The 24,279-nt window shown below is 38.9% G+C and overlaps 1 protein-coding gene across 1 annotated transcript in view; it reads left to right on the plus strand.

Annotated features, from left to right (window-relative positions):
- The window catches only part of DNAH3 (dynein axonemal heavy chain 3), a 62,077-nt gene that overhangs the window by 29,029 nt on the left and 8,769 nt on the right, over window positions 1-24,279 (plus strand). Inside the window, exons 37-61 of the mRNA XM_085074706.1 lie at window positions 394-494; window positions 573-678; window positions 1,719-1,848; window positions 2,348-2,584; window positions 2,973-3,076; window positions 3,605-3,899; window positions 4,378-4,557; window positions 5,238-5,361; window positions 5,450-5,606; window positions 6,510-6,653; window positions 7,216-7,882; window positions 7,993-8,158; window positions 8,489-8,705; window positions 9,653-9,835; window positions 10,709-10,907; window positions 11,812-13,953; window positions 14,891-15,116; window positions 15,469-15,713; window positions 17,036-17,152; window positions 17,960-18,114; window positions 18,878-19,045; window positions 19,244-19,386; window positions 19,947-20,151; window positions 21,025-21,162; window positions 21,343-23,270. Of these exons, the coding sequence (XP_084930832.1) occupies window positions 394-494; window positions 573-678; window positions 1,719-1,848; window positions 2,348-2,584; window positions 2,973-3,076; window positions 3,605-3,899; window positions 4,378-4,557; window positions 5,238-5,361; window positions 5,450-5,606; window positions 6,510-6,653; window positions 7,216-7,882; window positions 7,993-8,158; window positions 8,489-8,705; window positions 9,653-9,835; window positions 10,709-10,907; window positions 11,812-13,953; window positions 14,891-15,116; window positions 15,469-15,713; window positions 17,036-17,152; window positions 17,960-18,114; window positions 18,878-19,045; window positions 19,244-19,386; window positions 19,947-20,151; window positions 21,025-21,162; window positions 21,343-21,696 (6,903 nt within the window). The 3' untranslated portion in view covers window positions 21,697-23,270. The remainder of the gene's footprint in view (window positions 1-393; window positions 495-572; window positions 679-1,718; window positions 1,849-2,347; window positions 2,585-2,972; window positions 3,077-3,604; window positions 3,900-4,377; window positions 4,558-5,237; window positions 5,362-5,449; window positions 5,607-6,509; window positions 6,654-7,215; window positions 7,883-7,992; window positions 8,159-8,488; window positions 8,706-9,652; window positions 9,836-10,708; window positions 10,908-11,811; window positions 13,954-14,890; window positions 15,117-15,468; window positions 15,714-17,035; window positions 17,153-17,959; window positions 18,115-18,877; window positions 19,046-19,243; window positions 19,387-19,946; window positions 20,152-21,024; window positions 21,163-21,342; window positions 23,271-24,279) is intronic.

Here is a 24,279-nt window from a genome sequence, read left to right on the forward strand (position 1 = left end):
GCTCCTTCTTTATAGAAATTAGGTTGATCACTGAGGCTTTTTTAATGACCCTTTTAGGAAACTGAAATGTATGAACTCAGTTCTATGACTGAAAACTGAACTTGCTTAAATTACCTAGTGAATAAATGAATTTAAAAAAAGCTGCAGGTCATAACTGCTTTTTCTTGGAGTTATTTAAAGACAGAGCATTGTTCTCTGTGTCTCTGCAAGCCTTACAGTAAGACATGGAAAAGTTGAGACAAGGTCATAAAATATCAGGTATTGTAAGGATACAAATGAATGAATAAGAAGTGACACTAAGTAGAATGTTCAGTGATTTTATGACAGACATTATTTGATTGTACAATCACCACTGGCATGACCAGACCATGTTATGTGATGCTCTTCTTCCAGTTATGCTTAATGAGTGGTGAAATAATTCAGATGAGTTCAAAAATGAGTTTAATCTTTGAGCCAGCAGACTTAGAGGAGGCGTCTCCAGCAACTGTCAGCAGGTAATGTGAGAGCATTCAAGTTTAAACTGACCCACCTTGCACATATATTCCTCTACCATAGATGTTTGTTCTTTGCAGGTGTGGTATGATCTATATGGACCCACAACAGTTAGGTTGGAAGCCACTGAAGGATTCCTACATGAAAACTCTGCCTCCAAACCTGGAGGAAGAACACCGACAGCTGGTGCGAGACTTCGTTTTTCACATAGGTCTTATTTAGAAGGTTAACTATAAGGTAGCATTCCCAGTTTGCCCACTTGAAGGCAGACATGCAGAATTAAAACTTTTTTATTATTACCATTAACAGCTTAGTCTTCAAAGCCTTTTACACCTCACTGCTTGGATGAATGAGAGCTCTCTGTGGTGTGTATTGTACTATGTCTTCAGTAGATAAATATGAAAGTAGGTGCTGTTGTGAACAGCAGGTTTTAATGAAAATTTAAAATCCCTATCATTGGGCATTAAAATACAGAAAAATAATTGGAATAATATTAGGATTGGAGCAGTAGAAAACTTACTTATGTGATTTGAGAAGACCCCCTTTGAGTTTTTGCAGGAAGATAGAACCAAATTCCAAAGAAGTACCAAGACTGGAAGAGCTCTTTATTTATAGTTTTCTTAGTTCATCAGAGTAACGTAATTATTCCTTAACCAACATATAGCCTGACCCTTTAGTGCATCTTCTTGAATACTGGTCCCTGGGAAAAGGGTAGGTCAGGATTCCTGTTTTCCAGTTTGAGTTCATGGAGTAGATGCCATCAGCCATGGTCAGTATCTGCATGCATGCAGGCACCAGTCAGCTCAGCATACTGCAATTTCTGCTGTGGCACTGTGTCTGTTCTGGGTCCTCAGTAGGGAGCCTCATTTTAAGGGAGGATGAAGCCTTTACCCTTGTTTCTGCTGGAATTATTTTGTTGTTGCCTAAGCAAGACAGGGGTCTGTCCAGACTGAGCTTCTGCTCTGCTGTCTGCATTAGTAACTGAGTAACAGAATTCCCAATGAAATCTTCTCTGTGGTAAAAGCAACTTGTTTTCACCATCAGATAATGGTGGTGTGACTTTGTGAACATTTCAGTACTGCCTCACACAGGCCCTTTCCTGATCTTCTCTCTGCCAGCCTGGACAATTTCTGTTGCCTTATGTTTGTCTGAGGGGGAAATGAGGGACAGTAGGGAATGTGGCAAGTCCTGCATTGTCACCCAGCTGTTTCCTTTTCTTCTGGTAGGTCAATGACTTGTTTATGTGGCTAGTCGAGCCCTGTTTAGATTTCATTCACCATCATTGCAAATTCATGGTAAAAACGTCCTCTATTCACCTGAGTTACAGCTTGATGAAACTCTATAGTTCTCTCCTTGGTAAGTACCCTAAGCTGCCTTCTTTTTATTTCAATTTTTCTTTTTTTTTTTTCCTGTCATGTCCCAGGACAAAATGCAGGTTATAGGATGCTAGGAAATACCAAAGGAATTCCTTACTGTTGAGTTCATGCAAATATTCAGTGATATCCCTGATCAGTACTGTTATTAGTTCTTTGACCAGCACACAGAGCTTTCACATTTGGAAACTGGTGTCATTACAAAACTGAACGTGATCTTGTGAGTATGTTCTGTGTTTTGCTTGCTGTTTGCTACCATCTGAAGAGAAAAGTTGGTACCCTTTCTAGACATTTTTCTTCTAATTTCATTTTTATTTGTAAACAGTATCTTACACAGACAGATCCTCCTTTTATAGATTGGCTTCATTCCACTGAAGACAGTACTCTACTTTTGTCTCGGGATACTTTTGAAAAAATGCATTTTGTATTGGGACTTATGGTTATTACTGGCATTTAAGTAAAATTCAAAATATGTGTTTTAGATGAAATAAAGGAATGCGATGAAGAGGACAGCGACAGTCTCAATACTCAGCAAATCACCTCGTGGCTGCAGGGCCTTTTCCTTTTTGCTTTGGTGTGGACAATTGGAGGGATCATCGATGCAGGCAGCAGAAGAAAATTTGATTCATTTTACCGCAACTTGCTCATGGGAATGAATGAGGAAAACCCACGCCCTAAAAGTGTGAAACTTAACCAAAACAATATCTTCCCAGAAAGAGGTGCTTCTTCATAACTGCACTTGCTTGGCCTTTTATAAAGCAATAAGAAAGCTTGGCACTTAGTGTGCCTGGCAGATGTTAAGTCTGCAGTAGAGCTACCATCTGCCCAGCCTTCGGCTGCACAGTTGGGTGCCCTTTCCTGGCTCTTTTAACCAGGAGTAGCATATGCCTCCTGTTGTACTCAAATAATGTGGCTGAATCTGACCTAAAATAATTTGATGATGATAATAGCAGTGGGAGGGGGGGTGGGATGGTGGGGGGGACATATCTTGTGTACTAAAAACCTTCCATTATCTCACAGTGTTGTACATCTCACGCTAAAATAACTGAAGCTTATTTTTAGAATTTAATCTGATTATTTTCCTGTGTTGTGTTTTTCAATTTAAAGGGAGTGTTTTTGACTTCTATTTTAACAAGAGTGGCCATGGGCAGTGGAACATGTGGACAGACTACATCACTAAGGAGGAGCAAGAAATCGCTGCAACGGCTAAGGTTCACATTGGGATCTTTATTATAGAAAATAATTATTTGAATAAATGATTTAGAGGTGTAAATAATTACATTAGGCTGTGTAATGATTGCTTTGCAACATTTCATTAGTCTCTGTAAGCTCCTTTTCATGCTTTTGTATCAATTGTGGTACCACTGACGCTGGAAGCTCAGCACTGCAGTTGCACATGGAGCCCTGAGGTTGCCTGGTGGTTAAAATTTGGGTTCTGCTTTGTTCTCTATAAGCATTTGATATTGGGGAAACCATGGTGGGCAAAAGCCAAAACCTGAATTTCCATTCCTTAATTTCTGTTTTCAGTGGTTAATCTCATTATAGTAGGAGTTACTTAGAGAAAGCAAGCAAAGAGACTTACTACTAGAACCTTGTTATAGCCTAGGTTTTCAGAGAATAGAATTTTTTTAAAAATACATTTGTTCTACAGGGTTCCTATAGTTGCATGCAAATATTCCTGTTGATTAAGGTATTAGATGTTTGATTTTCACATTTTGCTTTACTTTTCTGTATAACAGGTTTCTGAGCTGATCATTCCAACCATGGAAACTGCCAGACAAATGTTTTTTCTTAAAACATATGTGGAGCATAAAGTCCCTTTGCTTTTTGTGGGTCCCACTGGCACTGGAAAAACAGCTATAACAAACAATTTTCTACTAAAACTTCCAAAGGAACAATATATCCCAAGTTTTGTCAACTTCTCTGCAAGAACCTCTGCTAACCAAACCCAGGATATTATTATGTCCAAGCTGGACAGAAGAAGAAAAGGATTATTTGGACCTCCTAAAGGGAAAGAAGCTGTAATTTTTGTGGGTAAGAGATATTTTTCATTTTTTTAAAAATAATTTTCATTCTGGCTTTAGGCAAAGGAAGTGGTTCATCAAGACTAGTAAATTTGGATCACCTCAGTGCTTTTTGGCTTATTTCAGACATCCAGAGAATCACAGAATACTAGAATCTCCTGAGTGGGAAGGGACCCACAAGAATCATCAAAGGATTAGCACTGCCCCTGCTGAGAAGTTTAAGTGGTGGTTATCTTCAGAATAGTTCTTAGAGTTGCAGTGGGACATGACATGAAATAAAACAAAATCACCAACCACACTAAGTTAAGCCATCACCCTTAATTATGCCTGTGAGTTATAATGGTATTTGATTTTGGTTAGTTCAATAGGAAGCAGGAATAACAACACACAGCCTTTTTCTCCCTCTAGTTAAGTTATTTTTCCTTCTTAGAAGAAAACTAAATTCCTAAACACTGGGAGTTTTTATTCATTGTCTGTGTTCTCCATAGATGACCTAAACATGCCTGAAAAGGAAGTGTATGGAGCCCAGCCAGCTATTGAGCTTCTGAGGCAATGGATTGATCATGGGCACTGGTATGACAGGAAAGATGCATCACACATCACTATTGTAGATGTCCTGTTTGTCTCAGCCATGGGTCCCCCTGGGGGAGGCAGGAATGACATTACAGGTAGGAAATACGTTACTATGGCAAGTGGTTATCTAGCTGACTGAGATGGGTTCAGGTTTGCTGGTGGCAAATTCTACTTTTATCCCTGACTGGTGGACCTACAGGTGCATTCACTGCCTGGGTCATTCCAAGTAGAGGTCTTTTATGTTCAAGTTCAAACCTTCTGCAGGGGAACATTAATAAACATTAGAAACAATGTTTTTAATGTTGATTAAACTGTGAATGATGAAAGTTACTCTAAAATTAGCAATGACACTATTTCCATTTTTTATTATTTGGAAAAGAAGGGGAAAACACCTGCCTGCCATGTCTCTGGCAAGATTCTTTTTAGGTGAAAGCCAACAACAAGATACTTGGTTTTGTAAAGCTTTACTGTGTCCTATCATAATCAAGAAAGTTAAGGTGAGTTGAATTTAAAATTGGGTAATAGTAACCTTGTAATGCATGTTTTACATACTCAATATAGTTATTTTAAGTGAAATACTGATAGAAAATATGAACCAGTTCATATTTATTTTGCATCACTGCTAGGACAAGAATTTGTCAGAAACAAAATCATGGAGCTGGAGCCAGATTCAAATGTTGTTTTAGTGACAGTCAATCCTAGAAGATGCTAGGTGAAAGGTGGAAAAATATTTGTACAATTTAAATCTCTCTGCATCCTTCTGTGTGTGTTACAGGACGCTTCACACGGCACTTGAATATTGTCTCTATCTGTTCTTTCAATGATGACATTTTAACCAAGATTTTTACTGCAGTTACTGACTGGCACTTCAGCAAAGGCTTTGATGCTTCATTTCTGAGGTAAGGGGATCTATTTCCTGTAGCACATTTGTTATCTTTTCCCTGTGATTTATCTGCAGAAGTTAAAATTGTATTTCTTTTTCTTAAGGCTGGGTAAGATGATGGTCCAAGCAACATCGGCGCTTTATAAATTGGCAGTTGATAATTTTCTCCCAACTCCTTCAAAATCCCACTATGTCTTTAATCTACGGGATTTTTCCAGGGTTATTAAAGGAGTTCTGCTCTGTCCACACACTCATTTGCAAGTAAGTTGTAGCTGAGTTATGTTGATGTAGGGAGAGAGCAGGAAAAAGTAAATTATTTTTATAATATCAGGAAGTATCTCAAAATACCTGAACTATGATTTCAATAGATTTACAGGGTTTAAAATCAGTATAGTCCCTGAATACCTTGGTATGTGTTTTCTGTCTCTGAGGGAGAGAGCTGTCATTTTGTTAATATTCTTTACAAGTATTACAGTTGGGCCCAGAGGTGCAAGGTCCTCCTGTTCAAATCTGTACATCAAGGCAGACAGTCTCCTCTGTTGAACTTGCACACTAAACACCCAAAAGAAACAAAGTGAGAAAATACTCAATATCTCTTTTTTTTACAAATGGGAAGCTTATCATGACCAGGACTGGATAATTTCGCCCTATATTTGCCTCTTGTCACAAACTACAAATGAATACTGATAGATGTATATGATATTCACCCTCCTACTTTTTTCATCCATTTCTAGTAAAATGTCAGATTAAAAGCATATTAAATGTTTTATTTCTGCTGGAGGAATGTTTTTGATGCAGAAATACAACATCTACAAGCTATTCAAGGGAAATCTTAGCCAGGAAGAGTTTTGAGCGGGGCTTGGGTTACAGCCCATGAGCCAGATCTTGGGAGGATGGAGAGATTTGGTAAAGTAGAGAAAAATGCTTTGAAATGAGAGTCCCAGTTCGTGTTGGCAGGAAGGACAAGATGGGAACTAGGTGAGGAATCCAGTTAGGTTAGCAAATGCTGGGCCATGTGCTGAATGGCTTGGGATTGAAAGATTCCCACTGAGTTTAGTACAAGGTATCGCAGGGACCAGATGGACATTTCTAACCTTTTCTTTTTGAAAAAATCCCGCCTGAGCTATATTTACCTTTCTTTTTTTTTTGTATTTAAATTTTCAGGATGGAGATAAACTGATCAGACTTTGGGTTCATGAGGTTTACAGAGTTTTCTATGATCGCTTAGTTGATGAGGATGACAAGAATGTTTTCTTTCGGATGGTACAAGAGACAACATTAAATAACTTCAAGCAGAACTTTAATAAGGTATTTTTGGATAGTGTGCTGGGACCAAGAATGATACTAATGCATTTTCAGAAATACTTAAACATTGAGATTAAATCAGTGTTGGAGACATTTTGTAATATTTTGATTAGTGAATTAAAAAAATATGGGAGATCTTCTATTCAGCATTAAGTATTATACTTATTTTTATTCAAAATACTTCGTATCAGAATGATTTACAACTTCTAAAGGATTTTGTGTTGGTGCAGAGGACCAACTGGAATGAAATAAATGTCTTATACAGCATTTATCTGTGCTTTTACTTAAGATGATTATTTGGGTAATTGCTGTGGAAAAGTTGGGCCAATTATTTGGCCTTTTGCGAGCTTGTCCTATATTTGGCAGCAATATTTCTCTGTAAGGTATGCATATGTAGAAACCTGCATGTCAGCTTCCAGTGTTATTTTCCAGACCAAGGTAGTAACTAGAACCGTGAAAAGCAGTGCTTTCTGCAGTATTAATATTATGTAGATAATGATTATTATGACTTCAAGGAAAATAATTCTCTAATAGAATTATCTGTTGGTTCTCACCTTTTTCCTAGGTGCTGGGTCATCTCTCACGCTCTGGAAATGTCACTGATGATAATGTTCGCGCCCTGTTCTTTGGGGACTATTTAAAACCGACCAGCACTGTCAGGATTTATGATGAAATCACAGACTTAAACCAGTTGACAAGTGTGATGGAATACTACCTCGAGGAGTACAACAACATGAGCAAGGCCCCGATGTCCTTGGTCATGTTCCAGTTTGCTATTGAGCACATCTCGAGGATCTGCAGGGTGCTGAAGCAGGATAATGGACACCTGTTGTTGGTGGGTGTTGGTGGGAGCGGCCGGCAAAGCGCGACCAAGCTTGCCACCTTCATGAACAACTTTGAGCTCTTCCAGATCGAAATTACCAAGTCCTATGGCATCAATGAATGGAAAGATGATATTAAACAAGTCATGCTGAAAGCAGGTGTTGGTAACACCAATGTGTCCTTTTTGTTCTGTGATAATCAAATAAAGGATGAGTCGTTTGTAGAAGATATCAACATGCTTTTAAATACTGGTGATGTGCCTAATATCTTTGCAGCAGATGAGAAAGCTGAAATTGTTGAGAAAATGCAAGGTGCAGCAAAGATGGAGAACAGGAGAATGGAAGCCACTCCCCTTGCTATGTACAGTTACTTTATTGAAAGGGTGAAGAAAAATTTGCATATCGTTTTAGGTGTGTATACAATGTCTTGTTTCTTAGAATGTTTCTGTTTAGGTTTATTTGTTTTTCTGCTTCCTAACTGCAAAGAATCTTAGGTAACAATCATGTTTTTATTTTTGTAGCCATGAGTCCTATTGGAGATGCATTTCGGAATCGATTACGGATGTTCCCTTCACTGATAAACTGCTGCACCATTGATTGGTTCCAAACCTGGCCCACAGATGCTCTGGAAATGGTTGCTAACAAGTTTTTAGAAGATATTGAGCTCCAAGATGACATTAGAAAAGAGTATGAGTTTATCTGTCAAGAAAAAAAATGTTTGTTCCCCTGTCCTTCATGCCCTCAATGTATTTGATCAGGAGACTGTCCTTATAAATGGACAAAGCTAAGCCAACACTGGGATTTCAGTGCAAGTCAAAGATACCCAGATATAAGTATCTGATGTTTCTGAAAATCAGGCCACCTTTTGAGAGGAGTCCAAAATATTTCTAATAAGGGGGAAAATACATTTCTGCCTTCCCTAACACTAATATTACTCCATAAACTTAGAACATTTTTTCGATAGTTGACATAAAGACAGACTGTATTTTCAAAGTAATGTAGAAAATTTTTCTCTAGGGTTGTGTCAGTCTGCAAGTATTTCCAAGAAAGTGTGAGAGACCTCTCTGTCACCTACTACACTACGCTGCGCAGACACAACTATGTGACACCAACTTCCTACGTGGAACTGATTCTCACCTTCAAGACTCTGCTGAATAGGAAAAGGGAAGAAGTTGACACGATGAGAACTCGTTATCTTGTGGGACTTGAAAAGCTTGACTTCGCAGCTTCACAAGTAAGTTTCAGATGAAAATGCTGAATATATGAAAAACTAAAATATGAAAATGTGCTGAATATATACTTCAGTGTGGGGTCTGTATGGTTGAAACTTACAAAACCAAAACTTATTAATTTGTTCTTCGCTATATTCATGTTGCTATTGATGGTTTTCTATAGAAAGGTAGCAGGAAAAGTTAGATTACTGCTTAGTAAGTTGAAGAAATTGTAATCTCTACATTTGGATCATAGCACTTAAAAGAAAACAAAATTAAAATGAAGGTACTCATTCAATGTTGAAGTAATAAACCTTAAAAATTTCATTATTTTCTCAAAACCTTATATAGAGAATCCACACCTCAGCATTCTAGTACCTATTACCCTTTTCACAGTCATGGAGAAATTGAAAAATATTTTAAAACAAGATTAAACATTAATTCATTAGTAGATTCTCAGTAGGCAATTTAGCAGGTTCCAGATAAATAATCCCTTTTTTAACCCAATCCAGGGTTGTCATCCAGGGCTGATCTTTCCAAGATGCAAACTAAAGGGGCTTCCAGATACTTGCTGGATGAAGAAGATCCAGTTTGCAGCTGTAGCTGTCACAAATTCTATGTTCTATTCCAGGTTTCTTTTGGATTTTGAATTTCCACCTGTGCAATGAGGGATTATTTGGGTTTTCCTTATCTGAAAGTGTCTGTGAAGAAAAAATGGAATAAGTCAATATATTTCTCATTATTGACATTAACGAATCTTAAAAAAGCAAGTGTATTGCATAGATGATGATAAATATATTTTTAAAAAATCTATTCAGTTAAAAAGAACAGCTCTTCGTAAAAATAGAGAACAATTCATTATTTAGATTAAATGTCCTTTTAAAGATTGTTATTAATATAATAATAATTAAAACATCAAGATGTGAAATCCATGCAGATTTTTTTCTTGATTTCCTGTTGTGTTCATCAGGTTGCAGACATGCAGAAAGAACTGACTGACCTTCAGCCTGAACTGATTAAAACTTCTGCAGAAACAGAGAAAATGATGGTCAAGATTGAAAAGGAAACAGTTGAAGTAGATGCAATAAAGAAGGTAGTGGCAGCAGATGAAAAAGAGGCCAATGATGCAGCTGCTGTTGCCCAAGCTATTAAGGTAGTGCACAAGGGCTGAGCCTGGAGCACGATGTGTTCCAAGTAAATGGGAGCTGTGATGGTGTGATGATGTGTTAATGGGGTGAGCCAAACTCTTAAAGTAACAAAATTGCAGGAGATGATGAATGACACGTTCCAAATATAAGCACCATAAATTTGGGCTGTTTGGAGTATGACTGCATCTCACTGCATAGCTTCCCTTTCTAGTTCATGTTCCAAAAGCTGTGTAGCTCCTATTTCTCTAGTAATATATTCTCATTTTCAGCAGATTGAATAATGAGTTTATACTGTTTCCAGGCCCAAAGGCAGTTAATTTAGAATTAGCTGAGGTAATTTGGCATATGCTGCATGTAGTCCTATTAGGCATAACTTTAGAGGTAATGCCATAGCCAGACGTCTGTAACACAGAATTTCCTGTGGGAAGCCTCAAGATTCCTCAATATTTTTTTTTAACTACTTGGAAATGTCAATGATATCTAATATGGATAATTACTGAGATCAGTGTGTATGACAAAGAATTTAAGCTACACAGTATCCATTTTGCACCTGATGAGCACTGTAAGATCTAAGAACAACTATCTAACCTTTAATTCTCATTGCCATACCAGAGAGACTTTGATCTTGAAAACTTATCTGACTTTTTTAACTATCAGTTCACTTCATCAAAGTTGGTGATTTCTCTACAAACCTTCTCGCTTTAAACTTTGCAGTCAAATTGTCAAAGTAGTTTTCTGTCCAAGAAATACAATATTGTGAAGAGTCTGTTTATTGGGTACTTAACACAAGGTTCTCTGAGGCTGTGCTGTATTGCGGGGTGATCAAGGTTGCAGACCTGGTACTGTATGAAGGTTTACCCTGCTCAATGTCTTGACAGGATGAATGTGAAGCTGACCTGGCAGAGGCTCTGCCAGCTCTGGAGGCAGCAGAGGCAGCTCTAAACACCCTGAATCCTTCCGACATCACTCTTGTGAAATCCATGCAGAATCCGCCTGGTCCTGTCAAACTCGTCATGGAGAGTATCTGCATCATGAGGTCAATTAGACCAGAGAGGAAACCTGACCCCTCTGGCAGCGGTAATGACACTGTTTTGCTGTCCCTGCCCCAGGAATGTGTGGGTGCTGCTGTGGTGTGCTGGTGAGGTGCTTCTGGCAGGAGTGCAGCCATGTGCACTGCAAGTGCATTTTGCTGGCGCTGACAAGTACACTGAGTAGTTAGGAGCTGGTTTTGCTGGGCTAACATACTCCCCTTGCCTGATGCTGTTGTACAAGCTTTGTGAATGTGATCCCAGTCACCAGCACAGAGTCATCTCTTCCACTTGCTTTGACCCAACCTTGAGATTGGCATTGCCTTGAGGAACTCTGGGAGCTGGAGATGTGCTGTGCACCATTAGCCTGTAGTTCTCCCTGTAATCCCTGCTTCCAAACTATCAGTTATGCTGGGAGAGGGAATTCTAGTTATGGCTCTGCCATAGGTAATTATTCTAACAAGCTTTTTCTGTGTGGTTTAATGTTGGTCTTGTGGGATTGCACAGGATTTGGGAGGTGGAAAAGAGACCTCTTTCTTTCACTTTCCTTCTACCTTATGCCTATACAGTTCGACTCTTTATAATTAAAAATAAGAATTATATAAATGCCTTTCATCTTAAAAAGTCTTATCTAGATTAAGAAGGAATATTTCCACAGTTACTGATTTATCTAATAGGTGATGCTAAGGAAGACTGTATAGTAATTTGTTTCCCTTAATGTGCTTGGTTGAATTAGCTTTAGAATTAATATGGAATTAATAAATATGACATTGGTTACTGATGCTGAAGGTCCTGTCTGAATTCCTTAAGGTAATGATTTCTTTAACTATTTTGCATAGTAAAATTCCATTGCAATATCATTGATGTTAATTCTCCATATTATGTTTCAAAGTATTTTTTTCAGTTTGAACACACATGTATTAAGCCTGATTTTAGTCTTTTTTGCAATATAGGTAAAATGCTTGAAGACTTCTGGGGGCCAGCCAAAAAACTTCTTTCAGATATTAAGTTCCTTGAGAGATTAAAGACATATGACAAGGACAAGATCCCTCCTGCTATAATGAAGAAAATTAGAGAGAAGTTTATGGGTCATCCAGATTTTCAGCCAGAGGTCGTAAAAAATGTCTCATCTGCCTGTGAAGGGCTTTGCAAGTGGGTGAGAGCCATGGAGGTGTATGACCGTGTCACCAAAGTGGTTGCCCCAAAGCGTGAGCGTTTGCAAGAGGCTGAGGGAATCCTGGATGTTCAAATGCAGAAGCTGCAAGTGAAACAAGCAGCACTGAAGGAGGTTGTTGACCGCCTTCAAGCTTTGCAAGATGAGTTTGACCAAATGAATGACCGGAAGAGAGATCTGGAAAATAATATTGAACGTTGTTCACAAAAGCTGGTGAGAGCTGAACAGCTGATTAGTGGTCTGGGAGGAGAGAAGGAGAGGTGGACAGAAGCTGCACGGTTGTTAGGACTTCGGTACATAGACCTAGTCGGGGATGTGTTGTTGTCATCAGGAACTGTGGCTTATTTGGGAGCCTTTACTGTTGATTATCGCCTGCAGTGTCAAACACAGTGGCAAGATCTGTGCCAGGAAAAGAACATACCCTGCTCCAGTGATTTTAGCTTGAGTAATACATTAGGGGATCCAGTCAAAATCCGTGCATGGCAGATTGCTGGATTGCCAGTTGATTCTTTTTCCATTGACAATGGCATAATTGTTTCTAACTCAAGAAGATGGGCTTTAATGATAGATCCTCAAAGGCAAGCTAACAAGTGGATAAAAAACATGGAGAAAAATAACAAGCTGTCAGTTATCAAATTATCTGACACACATTATGTGAGGACATTAGAAACTGCTCTTCAGCTTGGAACACCGATCTTGCTAGAAAATATTGGTGAAGAATTAGATGCTTTCTTAGAACCCATTTTATTAAAGCAAACATTCAAGCAACAAGGAGTAGAATACATGAAATTAGGGGAAAATATAATTGAATATTCAAGAGACTTCAGGTTTTACATGACAACCCACTTAAGAAATCCTCATTATTATCCTGAAGTGGCTGTGAAAGTTTGTCTACTCAATTTCATGATTACACCTTTGGGTCTTCAGGACCAGCTTCTTGGAATTGTAGCTGCAAAGGAAAAGCCTGAGCTAGAAGAAAAGAAAAACCAACTCATTGTAGAAAGTGCAGCCAATAAGAAACAACTAAAAGAATTAGAAGATAAAATCCTGGAGGTCCTGTCCCAGTCAGAAGGAAACATCTTAGAGGATGAAACAGCAGTTAATATTTTGTCTTCATCCAAAGAATTATCTGCAGAAATCTCTGAAAAGCAAAAAATTGCCTCTGTAACTGAGCAGGAAATAGATACTACTCGAATGGGGTATAAACCAGTTGCTGTTCATTCAGCTGTTGTCTTCTTCTGCATCTCTGATCTGGCAAACATTGAACCTATGTACCAGTATTCATTGATTTGGTTCATTAACTTGTATGTCCAATCTATTGCTAAAAGCAAAAAGAGTGGACGTCTAGAGCAGAGAATTACAAATATAACTGACCATTTCACAGTAAGCATTTATAATAATGTCTGTCGCTCACTGTTTGAAAAGGATAAGCTGTTATTCTCCTTCCTTCTGACAGTAGGCATTATGAAGGGAAAGGACCTGATAGATGATGCAGTTTGGCGTTTCCTACTGACAGGAGGTGTTGCTCTTGATAATCCTCACCCCAATCCAGCTCCAGATTGGCTGTCTAACAAATCATGGGCTGAGCTCGTACGTGCATCTTGCCTGACAAACCTCGAGGGATTAATGGAACACGTAAGAGACAATTCTTCCAAGTGGAAGCCAATTTATGACTCAGTCAAACCCCACGAAGAAGCCTTCCCAGACAACTGGAATGAACTGACAGGGTTAGATCGCATGGTTATTCTCAGGTGTTTGCGACCTGACAAAATTATCCCAGCAGTGCAGATCTTCATCGTGGACAATATGGGAAGAACATTTATTGAACCACCTACATTTGATCTTGGGAGAAGTTACAGTGATTCAAATTGTTGTGCCCCTTTGATTTTTATATTATCACCAGGTGCTGATCCTATGGCAGGTGAGATTGGTATTAAAAAAGTCTTTTTTTATCTGATTAAATGTCACTGAGTCTGACTAAGCTGTTAATAATGCAGGCCCCCTCATTTGATCTTTAAAGTACAATACAGCAATGATGGAATATCAAACATTGGCATCTGCACGTATATAAACAATGATAGTAAAATTGTTAGGGGGTGGAATGAAAGTAGTGGTGATGAAATATCTCAGTCTCTGAGCAGCAATTTGGGGATCTAACAGACTGTAGCATCCAGACCAGTTTATAATTTATACGTGCATTACAATTCTTTCAGTGGGTGTTGGAGGTTTGTCCCAGTCTTTATTGCAACCCCTCCTCCAGAAAGTTTCCTCCCTCTCAGTTACTAATTAAATGGTGTATAGGCCACATTTAAAAACACATTTGTTAAATGTCCTTTAAAGTATAACCACCCAGATTATTTTGAAATCTGGTTTTCTGCCAAAAGAATTGTGATGTGGAGCCATACCATAAGGATGTATTTCTAGAAAGTACTGAGTTTGATAGCAAAGCTGGAGGTCTATTTTTAGCCAGATCTGAAGATCCAATTTGCAGCTCAACACCCATAAACAATTGTACTCATGCAACAAAGAGAGTTGCTGAGGGCTGTTGTGCAGCCTGGAACTGAACGCTGGGCCAAAGGAGAGGACAGCCAGTTAACATGGATAGTTTTGGGGTTAGGGTTTTTTTTTATTAATACTTTGTTCCCCAAATTTTATTATATGCCTCAGAGACACAGTAACTGATTCAGCATATGATACTACTTCTGGGTTGTTGAGGTGGTTTTGGTTTCTTTTTTAATTCAGTAAAATATTTGTTGACTTTTCTCCCTTTAATTGCATTCTAAAAACGATGAATATAACATATTCTACTTTCTAATAGACTTCATTGTTGTTTGCATGTATAAAACTTGCCATTCTAGGTTTGCTAAAATTTGCTGATGATGTTAGCATGGGAAGCACAAGCATTCAAACGGTCTCACTTGGCCAGGGCCAGGGCCCAGTGGCAGAAAAAATGATTTACCAGGCTATTACTGATGGAACCTGGGTAGTGTTACAAAACTGCCATCTTGCAACCAGCTGGATGCCTGCCTTGGAAAAAATCTGTGAGGAAGTTATAGTGCCTGAGAATACCAATGATAACTTCAGGTGGGAGTTTCAGCATTTTGCACTTTTTAATGGGAGTATTTCCTATTTGCTGAAGACACCATAGAAAAGAAATTAAACTTCTTCTGTACAGATGACATTCATATCATTTATCTGCAGTGACAAAGTAAAGATCCATAATTAAGAGGTCATCTTTTCTACCTGTTCAATATAATCTACTTTATGCCCGCATTTTAGAACAAATTTAGATGTTATCTTTATAGTTAAGCAAGTAGTAAAACTTAGTCTTCTACAGATCAATATGCAAGAATATATTATTGATTTTATCATTATTATTACTACTACTATTACTATATGGTTTTTTTAATAATGTGCTTTTCCAACTTCTTTTTAGGTTGTGGTTAACTAGTTACCCATCAGAAAAGTTTCCTGTTAGTATCCTCCAGAATGGCATCAAAATGACCAACGAGCCTCCCAAAGGTGTCAGAGTGAACCTCCTTCGCTCATACCTGAACGATCCCATCTCTGACCCTGTATTCTTTAGAAGCTGCCAAAAGCCACAAATATGGCAAAAACTGCTTTTTGGCCTTTGCTTTTTTCATGCTGTTGTGCAGGAAAGGAGAAACTTTGGTCCACTTGGTAAGTTTTAGATTATTTTGCACTTTGTTTAAAAAAAAAAATTTGTGGTTTTGAAATGCATTGCTGGAGTCTCTCTGTAAAAAGGCAGTACTGTTAACAGTATTACAGGAATGCAATCTGCATTGCACAGAACATCATGAAGTTTAAAAGCTGTTATTTGCAGGGATTCTTATTCAGCCAAAGCTACTTTTGAAGCTACTAAAGGTATTACCCTGGGGAAGACTGGAAAGTACAATTTTTTCAAATAAATGCATTATACAGTAATTACATGAAATTATAGCTTATTAAATTATTAGCTTAGCACAGTTCTCACTAACAATCAAATCCAGATCCATTTGAAATTTTTGTAATTAAAAATGGTCTTCCTCAATTCTGCTTTTGTTATTTATATGCATAATTTTATCAAAGCTAGTGCATATATTTACTTGGTGCAAAACAAAACTATGTAGCTGCAGTGTGTTGTTTGTAACACAGCAATGAAAAGATATGGATTCCTAAGATTAGTGCTTCAGCTTTTTCTGTAATGTTCAAATATGTAGAAAACTATATAGAATTTCTGCATAACATATAGAAATGTATGGACTTATAGATTCCATTTTTATAACTATATAAAGTTTATGCTCTGCACTGGTGTACATGAAGTCCTCAGTCTTCCATTCCAGCTGAGTCTTCTTCATAACAGGTTGCTGTTAGGAAATGTTGTATTTTGACTGAAAGCCACTGTCTTTATTTTAATATGTAGCTGTTTAGGTAAACACTAAACTTCCAGTATGGAGACCCTCATTTATTGCTATGGAGTAAAACCAGAATTTTCTAGAGGTCATTTTCTAATGCAACATCTACTGCTAACATGACCAACTAGCTGGGTGAAGAAGGATAGTTGCACCAATAGCCTTATTTTTGCTTTGCACTATGGATATAGGCTTTCTGAAGGATTCTTTTATCTGGAGAATGTTCCTCTTTCTTTGCTTGCTTGTTTTATTGTACTGTTACTCTGAGTGTCATCTACAAATAGTATTAATAGATGGGCAGATAAAAAATTGAAATCAATAAATGAATTTAAAGTCCTGTTCTCATTGTGACCAGATAGCAACAGATTAGCTTAAAGTACCAAGCAGGTAAAATACAATTTTCAGGATATTGTGATGCCAAAATGCCTATGCTTGGTAAACAGCCTGGTATAATCCAGGGCTGCTTCTAGACTATCTGGCAGATGTATCTTCAGCTCTCTAGGAGCAGCGTAGTACCAACACCATCATTTCCTGAGCCCAGCTGTCAGTACAGTGCACCACTCCCCTGTGTATCTTTTCTGAATTGAACAGGTTGGAATATTCCATACGAGTTCAACGAGTCTGACCTCAGAATCAGTATGCAACAGATCCAGATGTTTCTGAATGAATATGAAGAAATCCCATTTGAAGCTCTGACCTATCTAACAGGTACAGGCATTACATCCTCTGACATGTGTTTGTTGACTTTGCTGGGCACTTTCAGCTATCACTCTATTTGGTGATAAACTGGTGAGTTTACTCAACAAATGGAGTGGATTCCACACAGGTTTGTTTTACTGGCCTTCCTAATACAATGTGGTTGTCATTGGGTGGATGTTGGAATTGGATTTTCATTGGGGTTGGATCCCAAACCCCCAGATGTCATTGCTATTTTGACTCATGTATGGCTACAATTGCTATTGGTCCAGCAAACCTCCTGATCTGTGCTTCCTACACATCAAACAAAACTGTCGATGGCCTCTGTTTCACGTTCGCTGATCAATGTGAGCCTGACACAGGAAGCTGTGGCACTTCACCAGAGGATGTGATAATACTCGGGGGTTTAAAGCAAGAGCTGTTGATGTGTGTAAATAACTCAGTTGCTGTGGCTATTCTGTTCTCTTCCTCCAGGGAGATAAGCTGCTTTTTGGCACCTCCTTTGCCAGCCTTGTCGTTCTTGGTAATTGTAAATATTATTAGCTTTATGAAAAAGAATTCTGGGACATGAGTAGCAGTTTCTCAGACCAACTCAAAGTGTTTCTTAAACCTTTCATCATCAAGACACATAAATTTGGCCCATAGATTTTCAAGGGTTTAATTTCCATTGAATCAATTGAAGTATAAGACCTAAAAACTTTGAAAGATCTGGAGCTTTGGAGCTTCAGCTTACTAGAGATTCACATTATTGCAAAGCAATTTTTATTTGTTCATTAACTTTCAATTTTTTTTGTCCTGGTTTTCTTTGTCCTTTTCCAGGGGAGTGTAACTATGGAGGAAGAGTGACAGATGATAAAGACAGGCGTCTTCTCCTGTCTCTTCTTTCCACAGTCTATAATAAGGATATAGAGCAGGAGAAGTACATCCTTGCAGCTGGAGGTGACTACTACATACCACCACATGGTCCATATGAGGTGAGAAGACAAGAGGTCTAAATTCTGAGTTATTGGAAAAAAACCTACCTATGCTGTGCTTGGATAACGCTGAATACAGCGAATAGAAAATAAAACCCATATGATCACAAAGCCATGCCAGAATGTATCTTATGTATGAAACATGAATCTGGTACTTAATATCTACCACGCCCCAATGGGGATGTAGAGATTATCCAATATTCTGGCATTTGTTGATGCAAGGAGCTACCCCTGTGCAGGTTTCCAGTACAGTTCTAGAAAGCCAATAAGAGTCGGGCTTCAGGAATTTACATGGTACTTCTGCACTTTCTTGCAACTACTCTGACCTTGAAAGCAGCAATGAGGAGGAAGAGGTGGAATGAAGGTGTATACTCAGTTTCCATCCCCTTTTCCCCTTCTAACAGCTGCTTAGAGATAATGAATGTGCTCAAATCCCACCTATCTGTGTAGCCCACAGTTGTAGGGATGACACATACAGCATCCTACCCCTTTCTGTGACTCCTACCAGCACTCCCAGGATATTTCTAATGTACTTTCCTTTTCTTGCCACTTACATGAGGGTGGTAATAACAACTCCTCCGTGAGTTTTTGAATCACTCAGAATTTTTATATTTATCTCTGTGGAGAGTCAATTGCTGGATGTGTTTAACAGGGAACTACCATCTTTAATTGTAAATGGGAAGGTTCTGTCCCAGCTGGGTTTACTGATCATTTATGAATATCATATTGCATGACATCTGGTATCTGAACGTTTGTTTTACAGTCTTATGTTGAATACATACGAAATTTGCCAATTACAACACATCCTGAAGTGTTTGGCCTTCATGAAAATGCAGACATCACCAAGGATAACCAGGAGACTAACCAGCTTTTCCATGCAGTGCTCCTGACTTTGCCTAGAGAAGCAGGGGGAGCTGGCAAGTCCCCTCAGGTAACTGGGGAAGAAAGATCAGCTTGCACTCTGGAAAGGTGCCATACAAGCACTATATCTTTAGGAAAATGGACTAAAATACCCATGTGGTTATACAGCAAAAAATATAAAATCTACAGTGTTTTGTGGAATTTATTCAATAAAAATGGAGGGGGGGGGAAGGAATATTTGTTATTCACTGCAAACTTGTGACTTCAGGAAGTTGTTGAAGAATTGGCACAGGACATCCTATCCAAACTACCAGACAGCTTTGATATGGAAGAAGTGATGAAGGCATACCCAGTACTTTATGAAGAGTCCATGAATACAGTTCTTAGACAAGAACTAATTCGATTTAACAGGTATGGCTCAGTGTTTTGTGCAGTACTTCTTAAACTGAAATATGCTTGTGTTCATCAGTGCTAGCTGCTCACAAGCCTTAAACAAGCCTTTTACAATACATTTTTCTTAACATGTTAGATTCTGCTTTGGATTAATCTTTTTAAGACTTGAAAGCTGCAGCTGACTACCTGAATATAGCAATAGTTCCTGTATTCTTGGAGTATGAACTTCAATGAGATTTGCGTTTGTTGTGTTGAGGTAGAGCACCCTAGTCTGTAAATGATACCCAGGCCCCAATATCCACAGCACACTATGACAATTAGTGCTACAAGCTTTAAAGGTTTCGTCACTTGGTTTCCCTTGTCTAGAGTGAAAATTTTCACTGTCTTTTATTTCTGTGTATGTGTTTTAAATTTGTCTGCTTTTCTAAAGTACAAGTTTTGATAACTACAGGTGAGATATGGAATTTCTGACAGGATATTTACCACCTTTATCAACCCTTCATTCAAGCTGGACTGAGGGGTATTTAGCCAGGTAGTAAGAAGTAAATAATAAGATGACAACTTCTTTTTCTCTGAAGGCTTACTGAAGTTGTTCGGAGCAGCCTCATTAATATAGGCAAAGCCGTTAAAGGCCAAGTGTTGATGTCTTCTGAGCTTGAAGATGTTTTCAACAGCATGCTAATGGGAAAAGTGCCATCAATGTGGGCTGCCAAATCCTATCCATCACTGAAGCCTCTGGGAAGTTACGTTTCTGATCTCCTCTGTCGTTTGGAGTTCTTTCAGGTCTGCTAAACTGGTTCTGAGGGGTCTGGGGAGTTGTAGTTGAAAGCTGGATGGGGAAAGTCTGTGTCAGTGCTGTCCTTACTCAGCAGTCTCTGGGTAGCTCCAGCCTGTGAGCTGCTCCCACACACTCATGGCCAAATACACTCTGCATTAGCAGCACTGCAGTTAGCTGGGTGAGCTGGGATTATGAGCCCTTGGTGCTAATCCAGTGCTGCTTTTGGTAGTTTCCATCTGTCTATTTCTAGAAGATTCATTTTAGTTTGAATTGGTGTCTCAATGACTTCCCAGCTGAAAGGACACTGAGCTGGGTGTGAGAATGCTTTAGAACCAGTGCATAGCAGGCACTATAATATTTTATTTATGTGTCTGTAAATATCTTTCAAGTTTAACAAAATGTGACGCCACTTTCACACGCTTTTTGAACATGCTATTTTATTTTTAACTCACCATTCCATTATTTCTCTTGCACTCTTAGCACTCTTAAAACTCCCTAAAATTTTGGGTATACCTTAAATAGTGAGATACTGAGATGCAGTGAAACCCCACAGAAGTCAACAGAGGAAAAAGCTAGGAAGAAGTGTCTGAGAGATTTGTATAAGTGGCAGAGTTTCCTGTTTGCTGGATCAGAGCATTGCATGGGCTTCTTTTGACTCCAAATAACTGACTGTAATGTGAGGACATTCTGCCCTTGCCCTTGTTTTGATTTTTCCTTCTGCATTGTGTGGACAAGGCCAAAGATCTCCTTGTCTGGCATCTTTGTACAGGAATTATTTCCATTGCTAGGATCTGATGTGTAGGCTGTAGTGAGTGTCTTCACAGTCCTCACAAATATGTTGGGTTCTTTTTACATTTGTTTTCTCTCTCCATATTCAGGATTGGGTTGACAAGGGGCCACCCACAGTCTTTTGGCTCTCAGGATTCTTCTTCACTCAGTCTTTTTTGACTGGTGTCTTACAAAACTTTGCCAGAAAATACACCATCCCAATTGACCACATTGGATTTGAATTTGAGGTAAGAAAAATGCAGAATTTTGATTTTCTTGAACAGCTTGAAACATATTCTGGGGCAGAAAGAAATAGAGTTTTCAGATGAAAAGGCATTTTATTTAAAGGAGCAATTTCAGACTGTCACTTATAAGATTTAGTATAGTCCAGATAAAAATAAAATCAAGCAATCATTTAATCATTCTAGGTGATGAAACAGGAGGACACAATGGAGAAAATGCCAGAGGATGGGGCTTATGTGAAAGGCCTTTTTTTGGAAGGTGCACGGTGGGATAGAGAATCCTCGGTGATTGGAGAATCACTACCAAAAATCCTGTATGATCCTTTGCCCATAATATGGCTGAAACCTGGGGAAAGCTCCAAGTTTCTTCATCAGGACATCTATTCATGCCCTGTGTACAAGACAAGTGAAAGAAGAGGTGTCTTATCCACCACTGGGCACTCAACCAACTATGTTCTGTCGATTGAACTCCCTTCAGACAAGCCCCAGAAGCACTGGATAAATCGAGGTGTGGCAGCCCTGTGCCAGCTGGACGACTGAGAGGGTGCAGTATTGATATTGTAAAGATCTGCTTTACTCCTCAATGGCTGCATGGTTGCTTTTTTATGAATTGGGCCTAAAGAGTTTTGATGCTAATTTTAATGGGAAACTACTTCACAACTCTTGCAAATAGGATTGTGGATTTGCTTACCACTTCTGTGTCCCAGGAGTATGTAGGATAAGGAGGGAGGAGATGAGAGTATTCTGTTGTCAACATATGAAGCCAATCCTCCAGTCCTTAGGTAGAATGAACCACCAAAGCTGTATTAGAAAACTGTAGTCATTCCTTGATGATGTGTCTCAGAATTTCCATGGAAAACTTCCAGACAGCACCTGTGTTGGGAGCTGCCATTTCTCAGAACAGTATGCATGTGCTGTAATTTTATAACTTTCTTTTTTTCCAGTATTATTTACCTACATATTGTGGGTATCTGATATATAGAGCTGTTTTCTTTCTCCCGTAGTTTAACTTTATTCCCAGCCAGTAGCACAGCCCCACACAGCGACTCACTCACTCCCCCACTGTCTCATGGGGTGAGATAAAGACAGTTTAATAGGGAGAGCAAAGTCATGCACACAAACAAAGCAAAACAATTCCCTGTTTCCCATGGGCAGGCAGGTGTTCAGGCATTCCCAGGAGACCAGGGGCCCATCACATGTATTGGGATTGACTTCATCACTCCAAATGTCCCCCTCTTCCTCCTTCTTTTCCCCACCTTACATACTGATCATGATGTCATATGGTCTGGAATGACAGTTTTTGCTCAGTTGGGGTCACTGGCCACACTGTCCTGGCTGTGTCTCTTCCCAACCTCCCAGGCACCCCCAACTTCCTCCCTAGCCTGGCAGTATGAAAAGCAGAAAATGGCCTTGGCTCTGTGCAATCCCTGCTCAGCAATAACAAAAACATCTCTGTATTATCAGCCCTGTGTTCAGCACCATCCAAAACACAGCCCCTTACCAGCCACTGGGAGGAAAATTGCCTCTACCCCAACCAAACCAGCACACTTCCTCCCTTGCATGTTGGACTAATAACTGCCTGAAATTTTGTACTTGTTTAAGCCCTTTCATCAAAGAAGCTCAAAGTAGCTTGTAAGCATTAATTAAAAATAAAATAGCCTGAGCATCTTCAAAGAGCTGTGCAGTCATTAACTAATCCCCACAGCATGCCAAGAAGGCACTAAAGATGCATCATTAGACTTGTTGTGTACACAGTACAAGAGAAGCACAAAGATCAAGGCAAACATTTAAAAAAACATGCACTACATAGACATCCACTAATTTGGGGTCTTGTGGTTTTTTTTTTTTTTCATTTCCCATATTGCAGTATTTTAATGACTTGCTGGAGGCCTCACAAAGTCAGCAATTCAGCCATCATTTGGCAGTTCCCAGTATCCTCCTGCAAGCATTAAGGGATGCTGCTACAACTCCTTAAAGGACATGGTTGTTGTCATAGGAATTTGTCTGTTGTGTTGTGCTCAGGTGAAAACAGTGTTCCTTATTGTTTTATTAACCACTGGTTTGTTTTATACAGATACTCACAAAACAGTAACTGCTAAGAATGGTACCACAAGGTAAGCCACAAGTGTTGGGGGTGTGTTGTGCAGTGCTGCTCTGCAGGAAGGTCCACAGGTAAACAGCAGCTTCATGTACCACACCTGATACCTCGTTAACAGTCATTTAACTGTTTTATATATATAAAACATAACACATATAACATATATGTGTATAAAACATAATACAAGCATTTGGTGCATTGTGGGTACATGGTGAGGAGAGCCAAGATGTCAGGCCAGGACACCTAATGTATGTTTGTTTTAATAAAAAGGGCAGAGATGTGCAGGTGTTTGAAATTACTGAGAGGAAGTAACAAATTACTCTTAACAAATTAGACTAAATGATATTTGGCAGCTATACCAAAATAAAACTTGTTTATGAATGTGACAGTACAGTCATCCAAGCAGACAACAATTTTTAAGAAGAGAATCATGTTTCAGTAGATCTATAAATAAATTAGTTAAAATTGGTCCTTGAAAAAATTATTTTCTTAGACTTCCTAAGAGAGATACTTGCATCAACAATTCAAATCACTAATTAGGTCACTGTGGCATCAGAGATACCAAACCAGTCATGAGCCTCCTTGTATGGAAATTCTGTGTGCAGGCCAAAGGGGCAGGACCTGGCTGTTAAATCCTTCCCTGTGGATTGATCAGCTCAGTCACTGCTCTCAGAAGGATCTTTCTATCCAGGTTCTGCATCAAGGGACAGGTGACACCTTGCCTGCTGAATGGGAGGTTGGGCCAACAGCACTTAAAACACTAAAATGGTTTGTCAGTCCTCTTACAGATAATGCTAGTGTTGCAAACAGTCCTCTAAATTAAACCATTTTTAAAAAGTCAGATTCACTACCTAAATTATATTTTATGGAGACCAATTACTTTTAAACGGTTGGAAATAGTTTAAACTGTGTAATAGCTTGCCATGTGGGTTGCTTGTTAACACCTTTTTGTGAACGAACAGTAATTGATAGTTCATTAAATGACACAGCTGTGGTTCCTGTGAATATACAATGACTTTGCTACG

Source organism: Lichenostomus cassidix, chromosome 14, assembly GCF_008360975.1.
Source record: "Lichenostomus cassidix isolate B80296 chromosome 14, HeHo_3.0, whole genome shotgun sequence".
NCBI classification, from domain to species: domain Eukaryota; kingdom Metazoa; phylum Chordata; class Aves; order Passeriformes; family Meliphagidae; genus Lichenostomus; species Lichenostomus cassidix.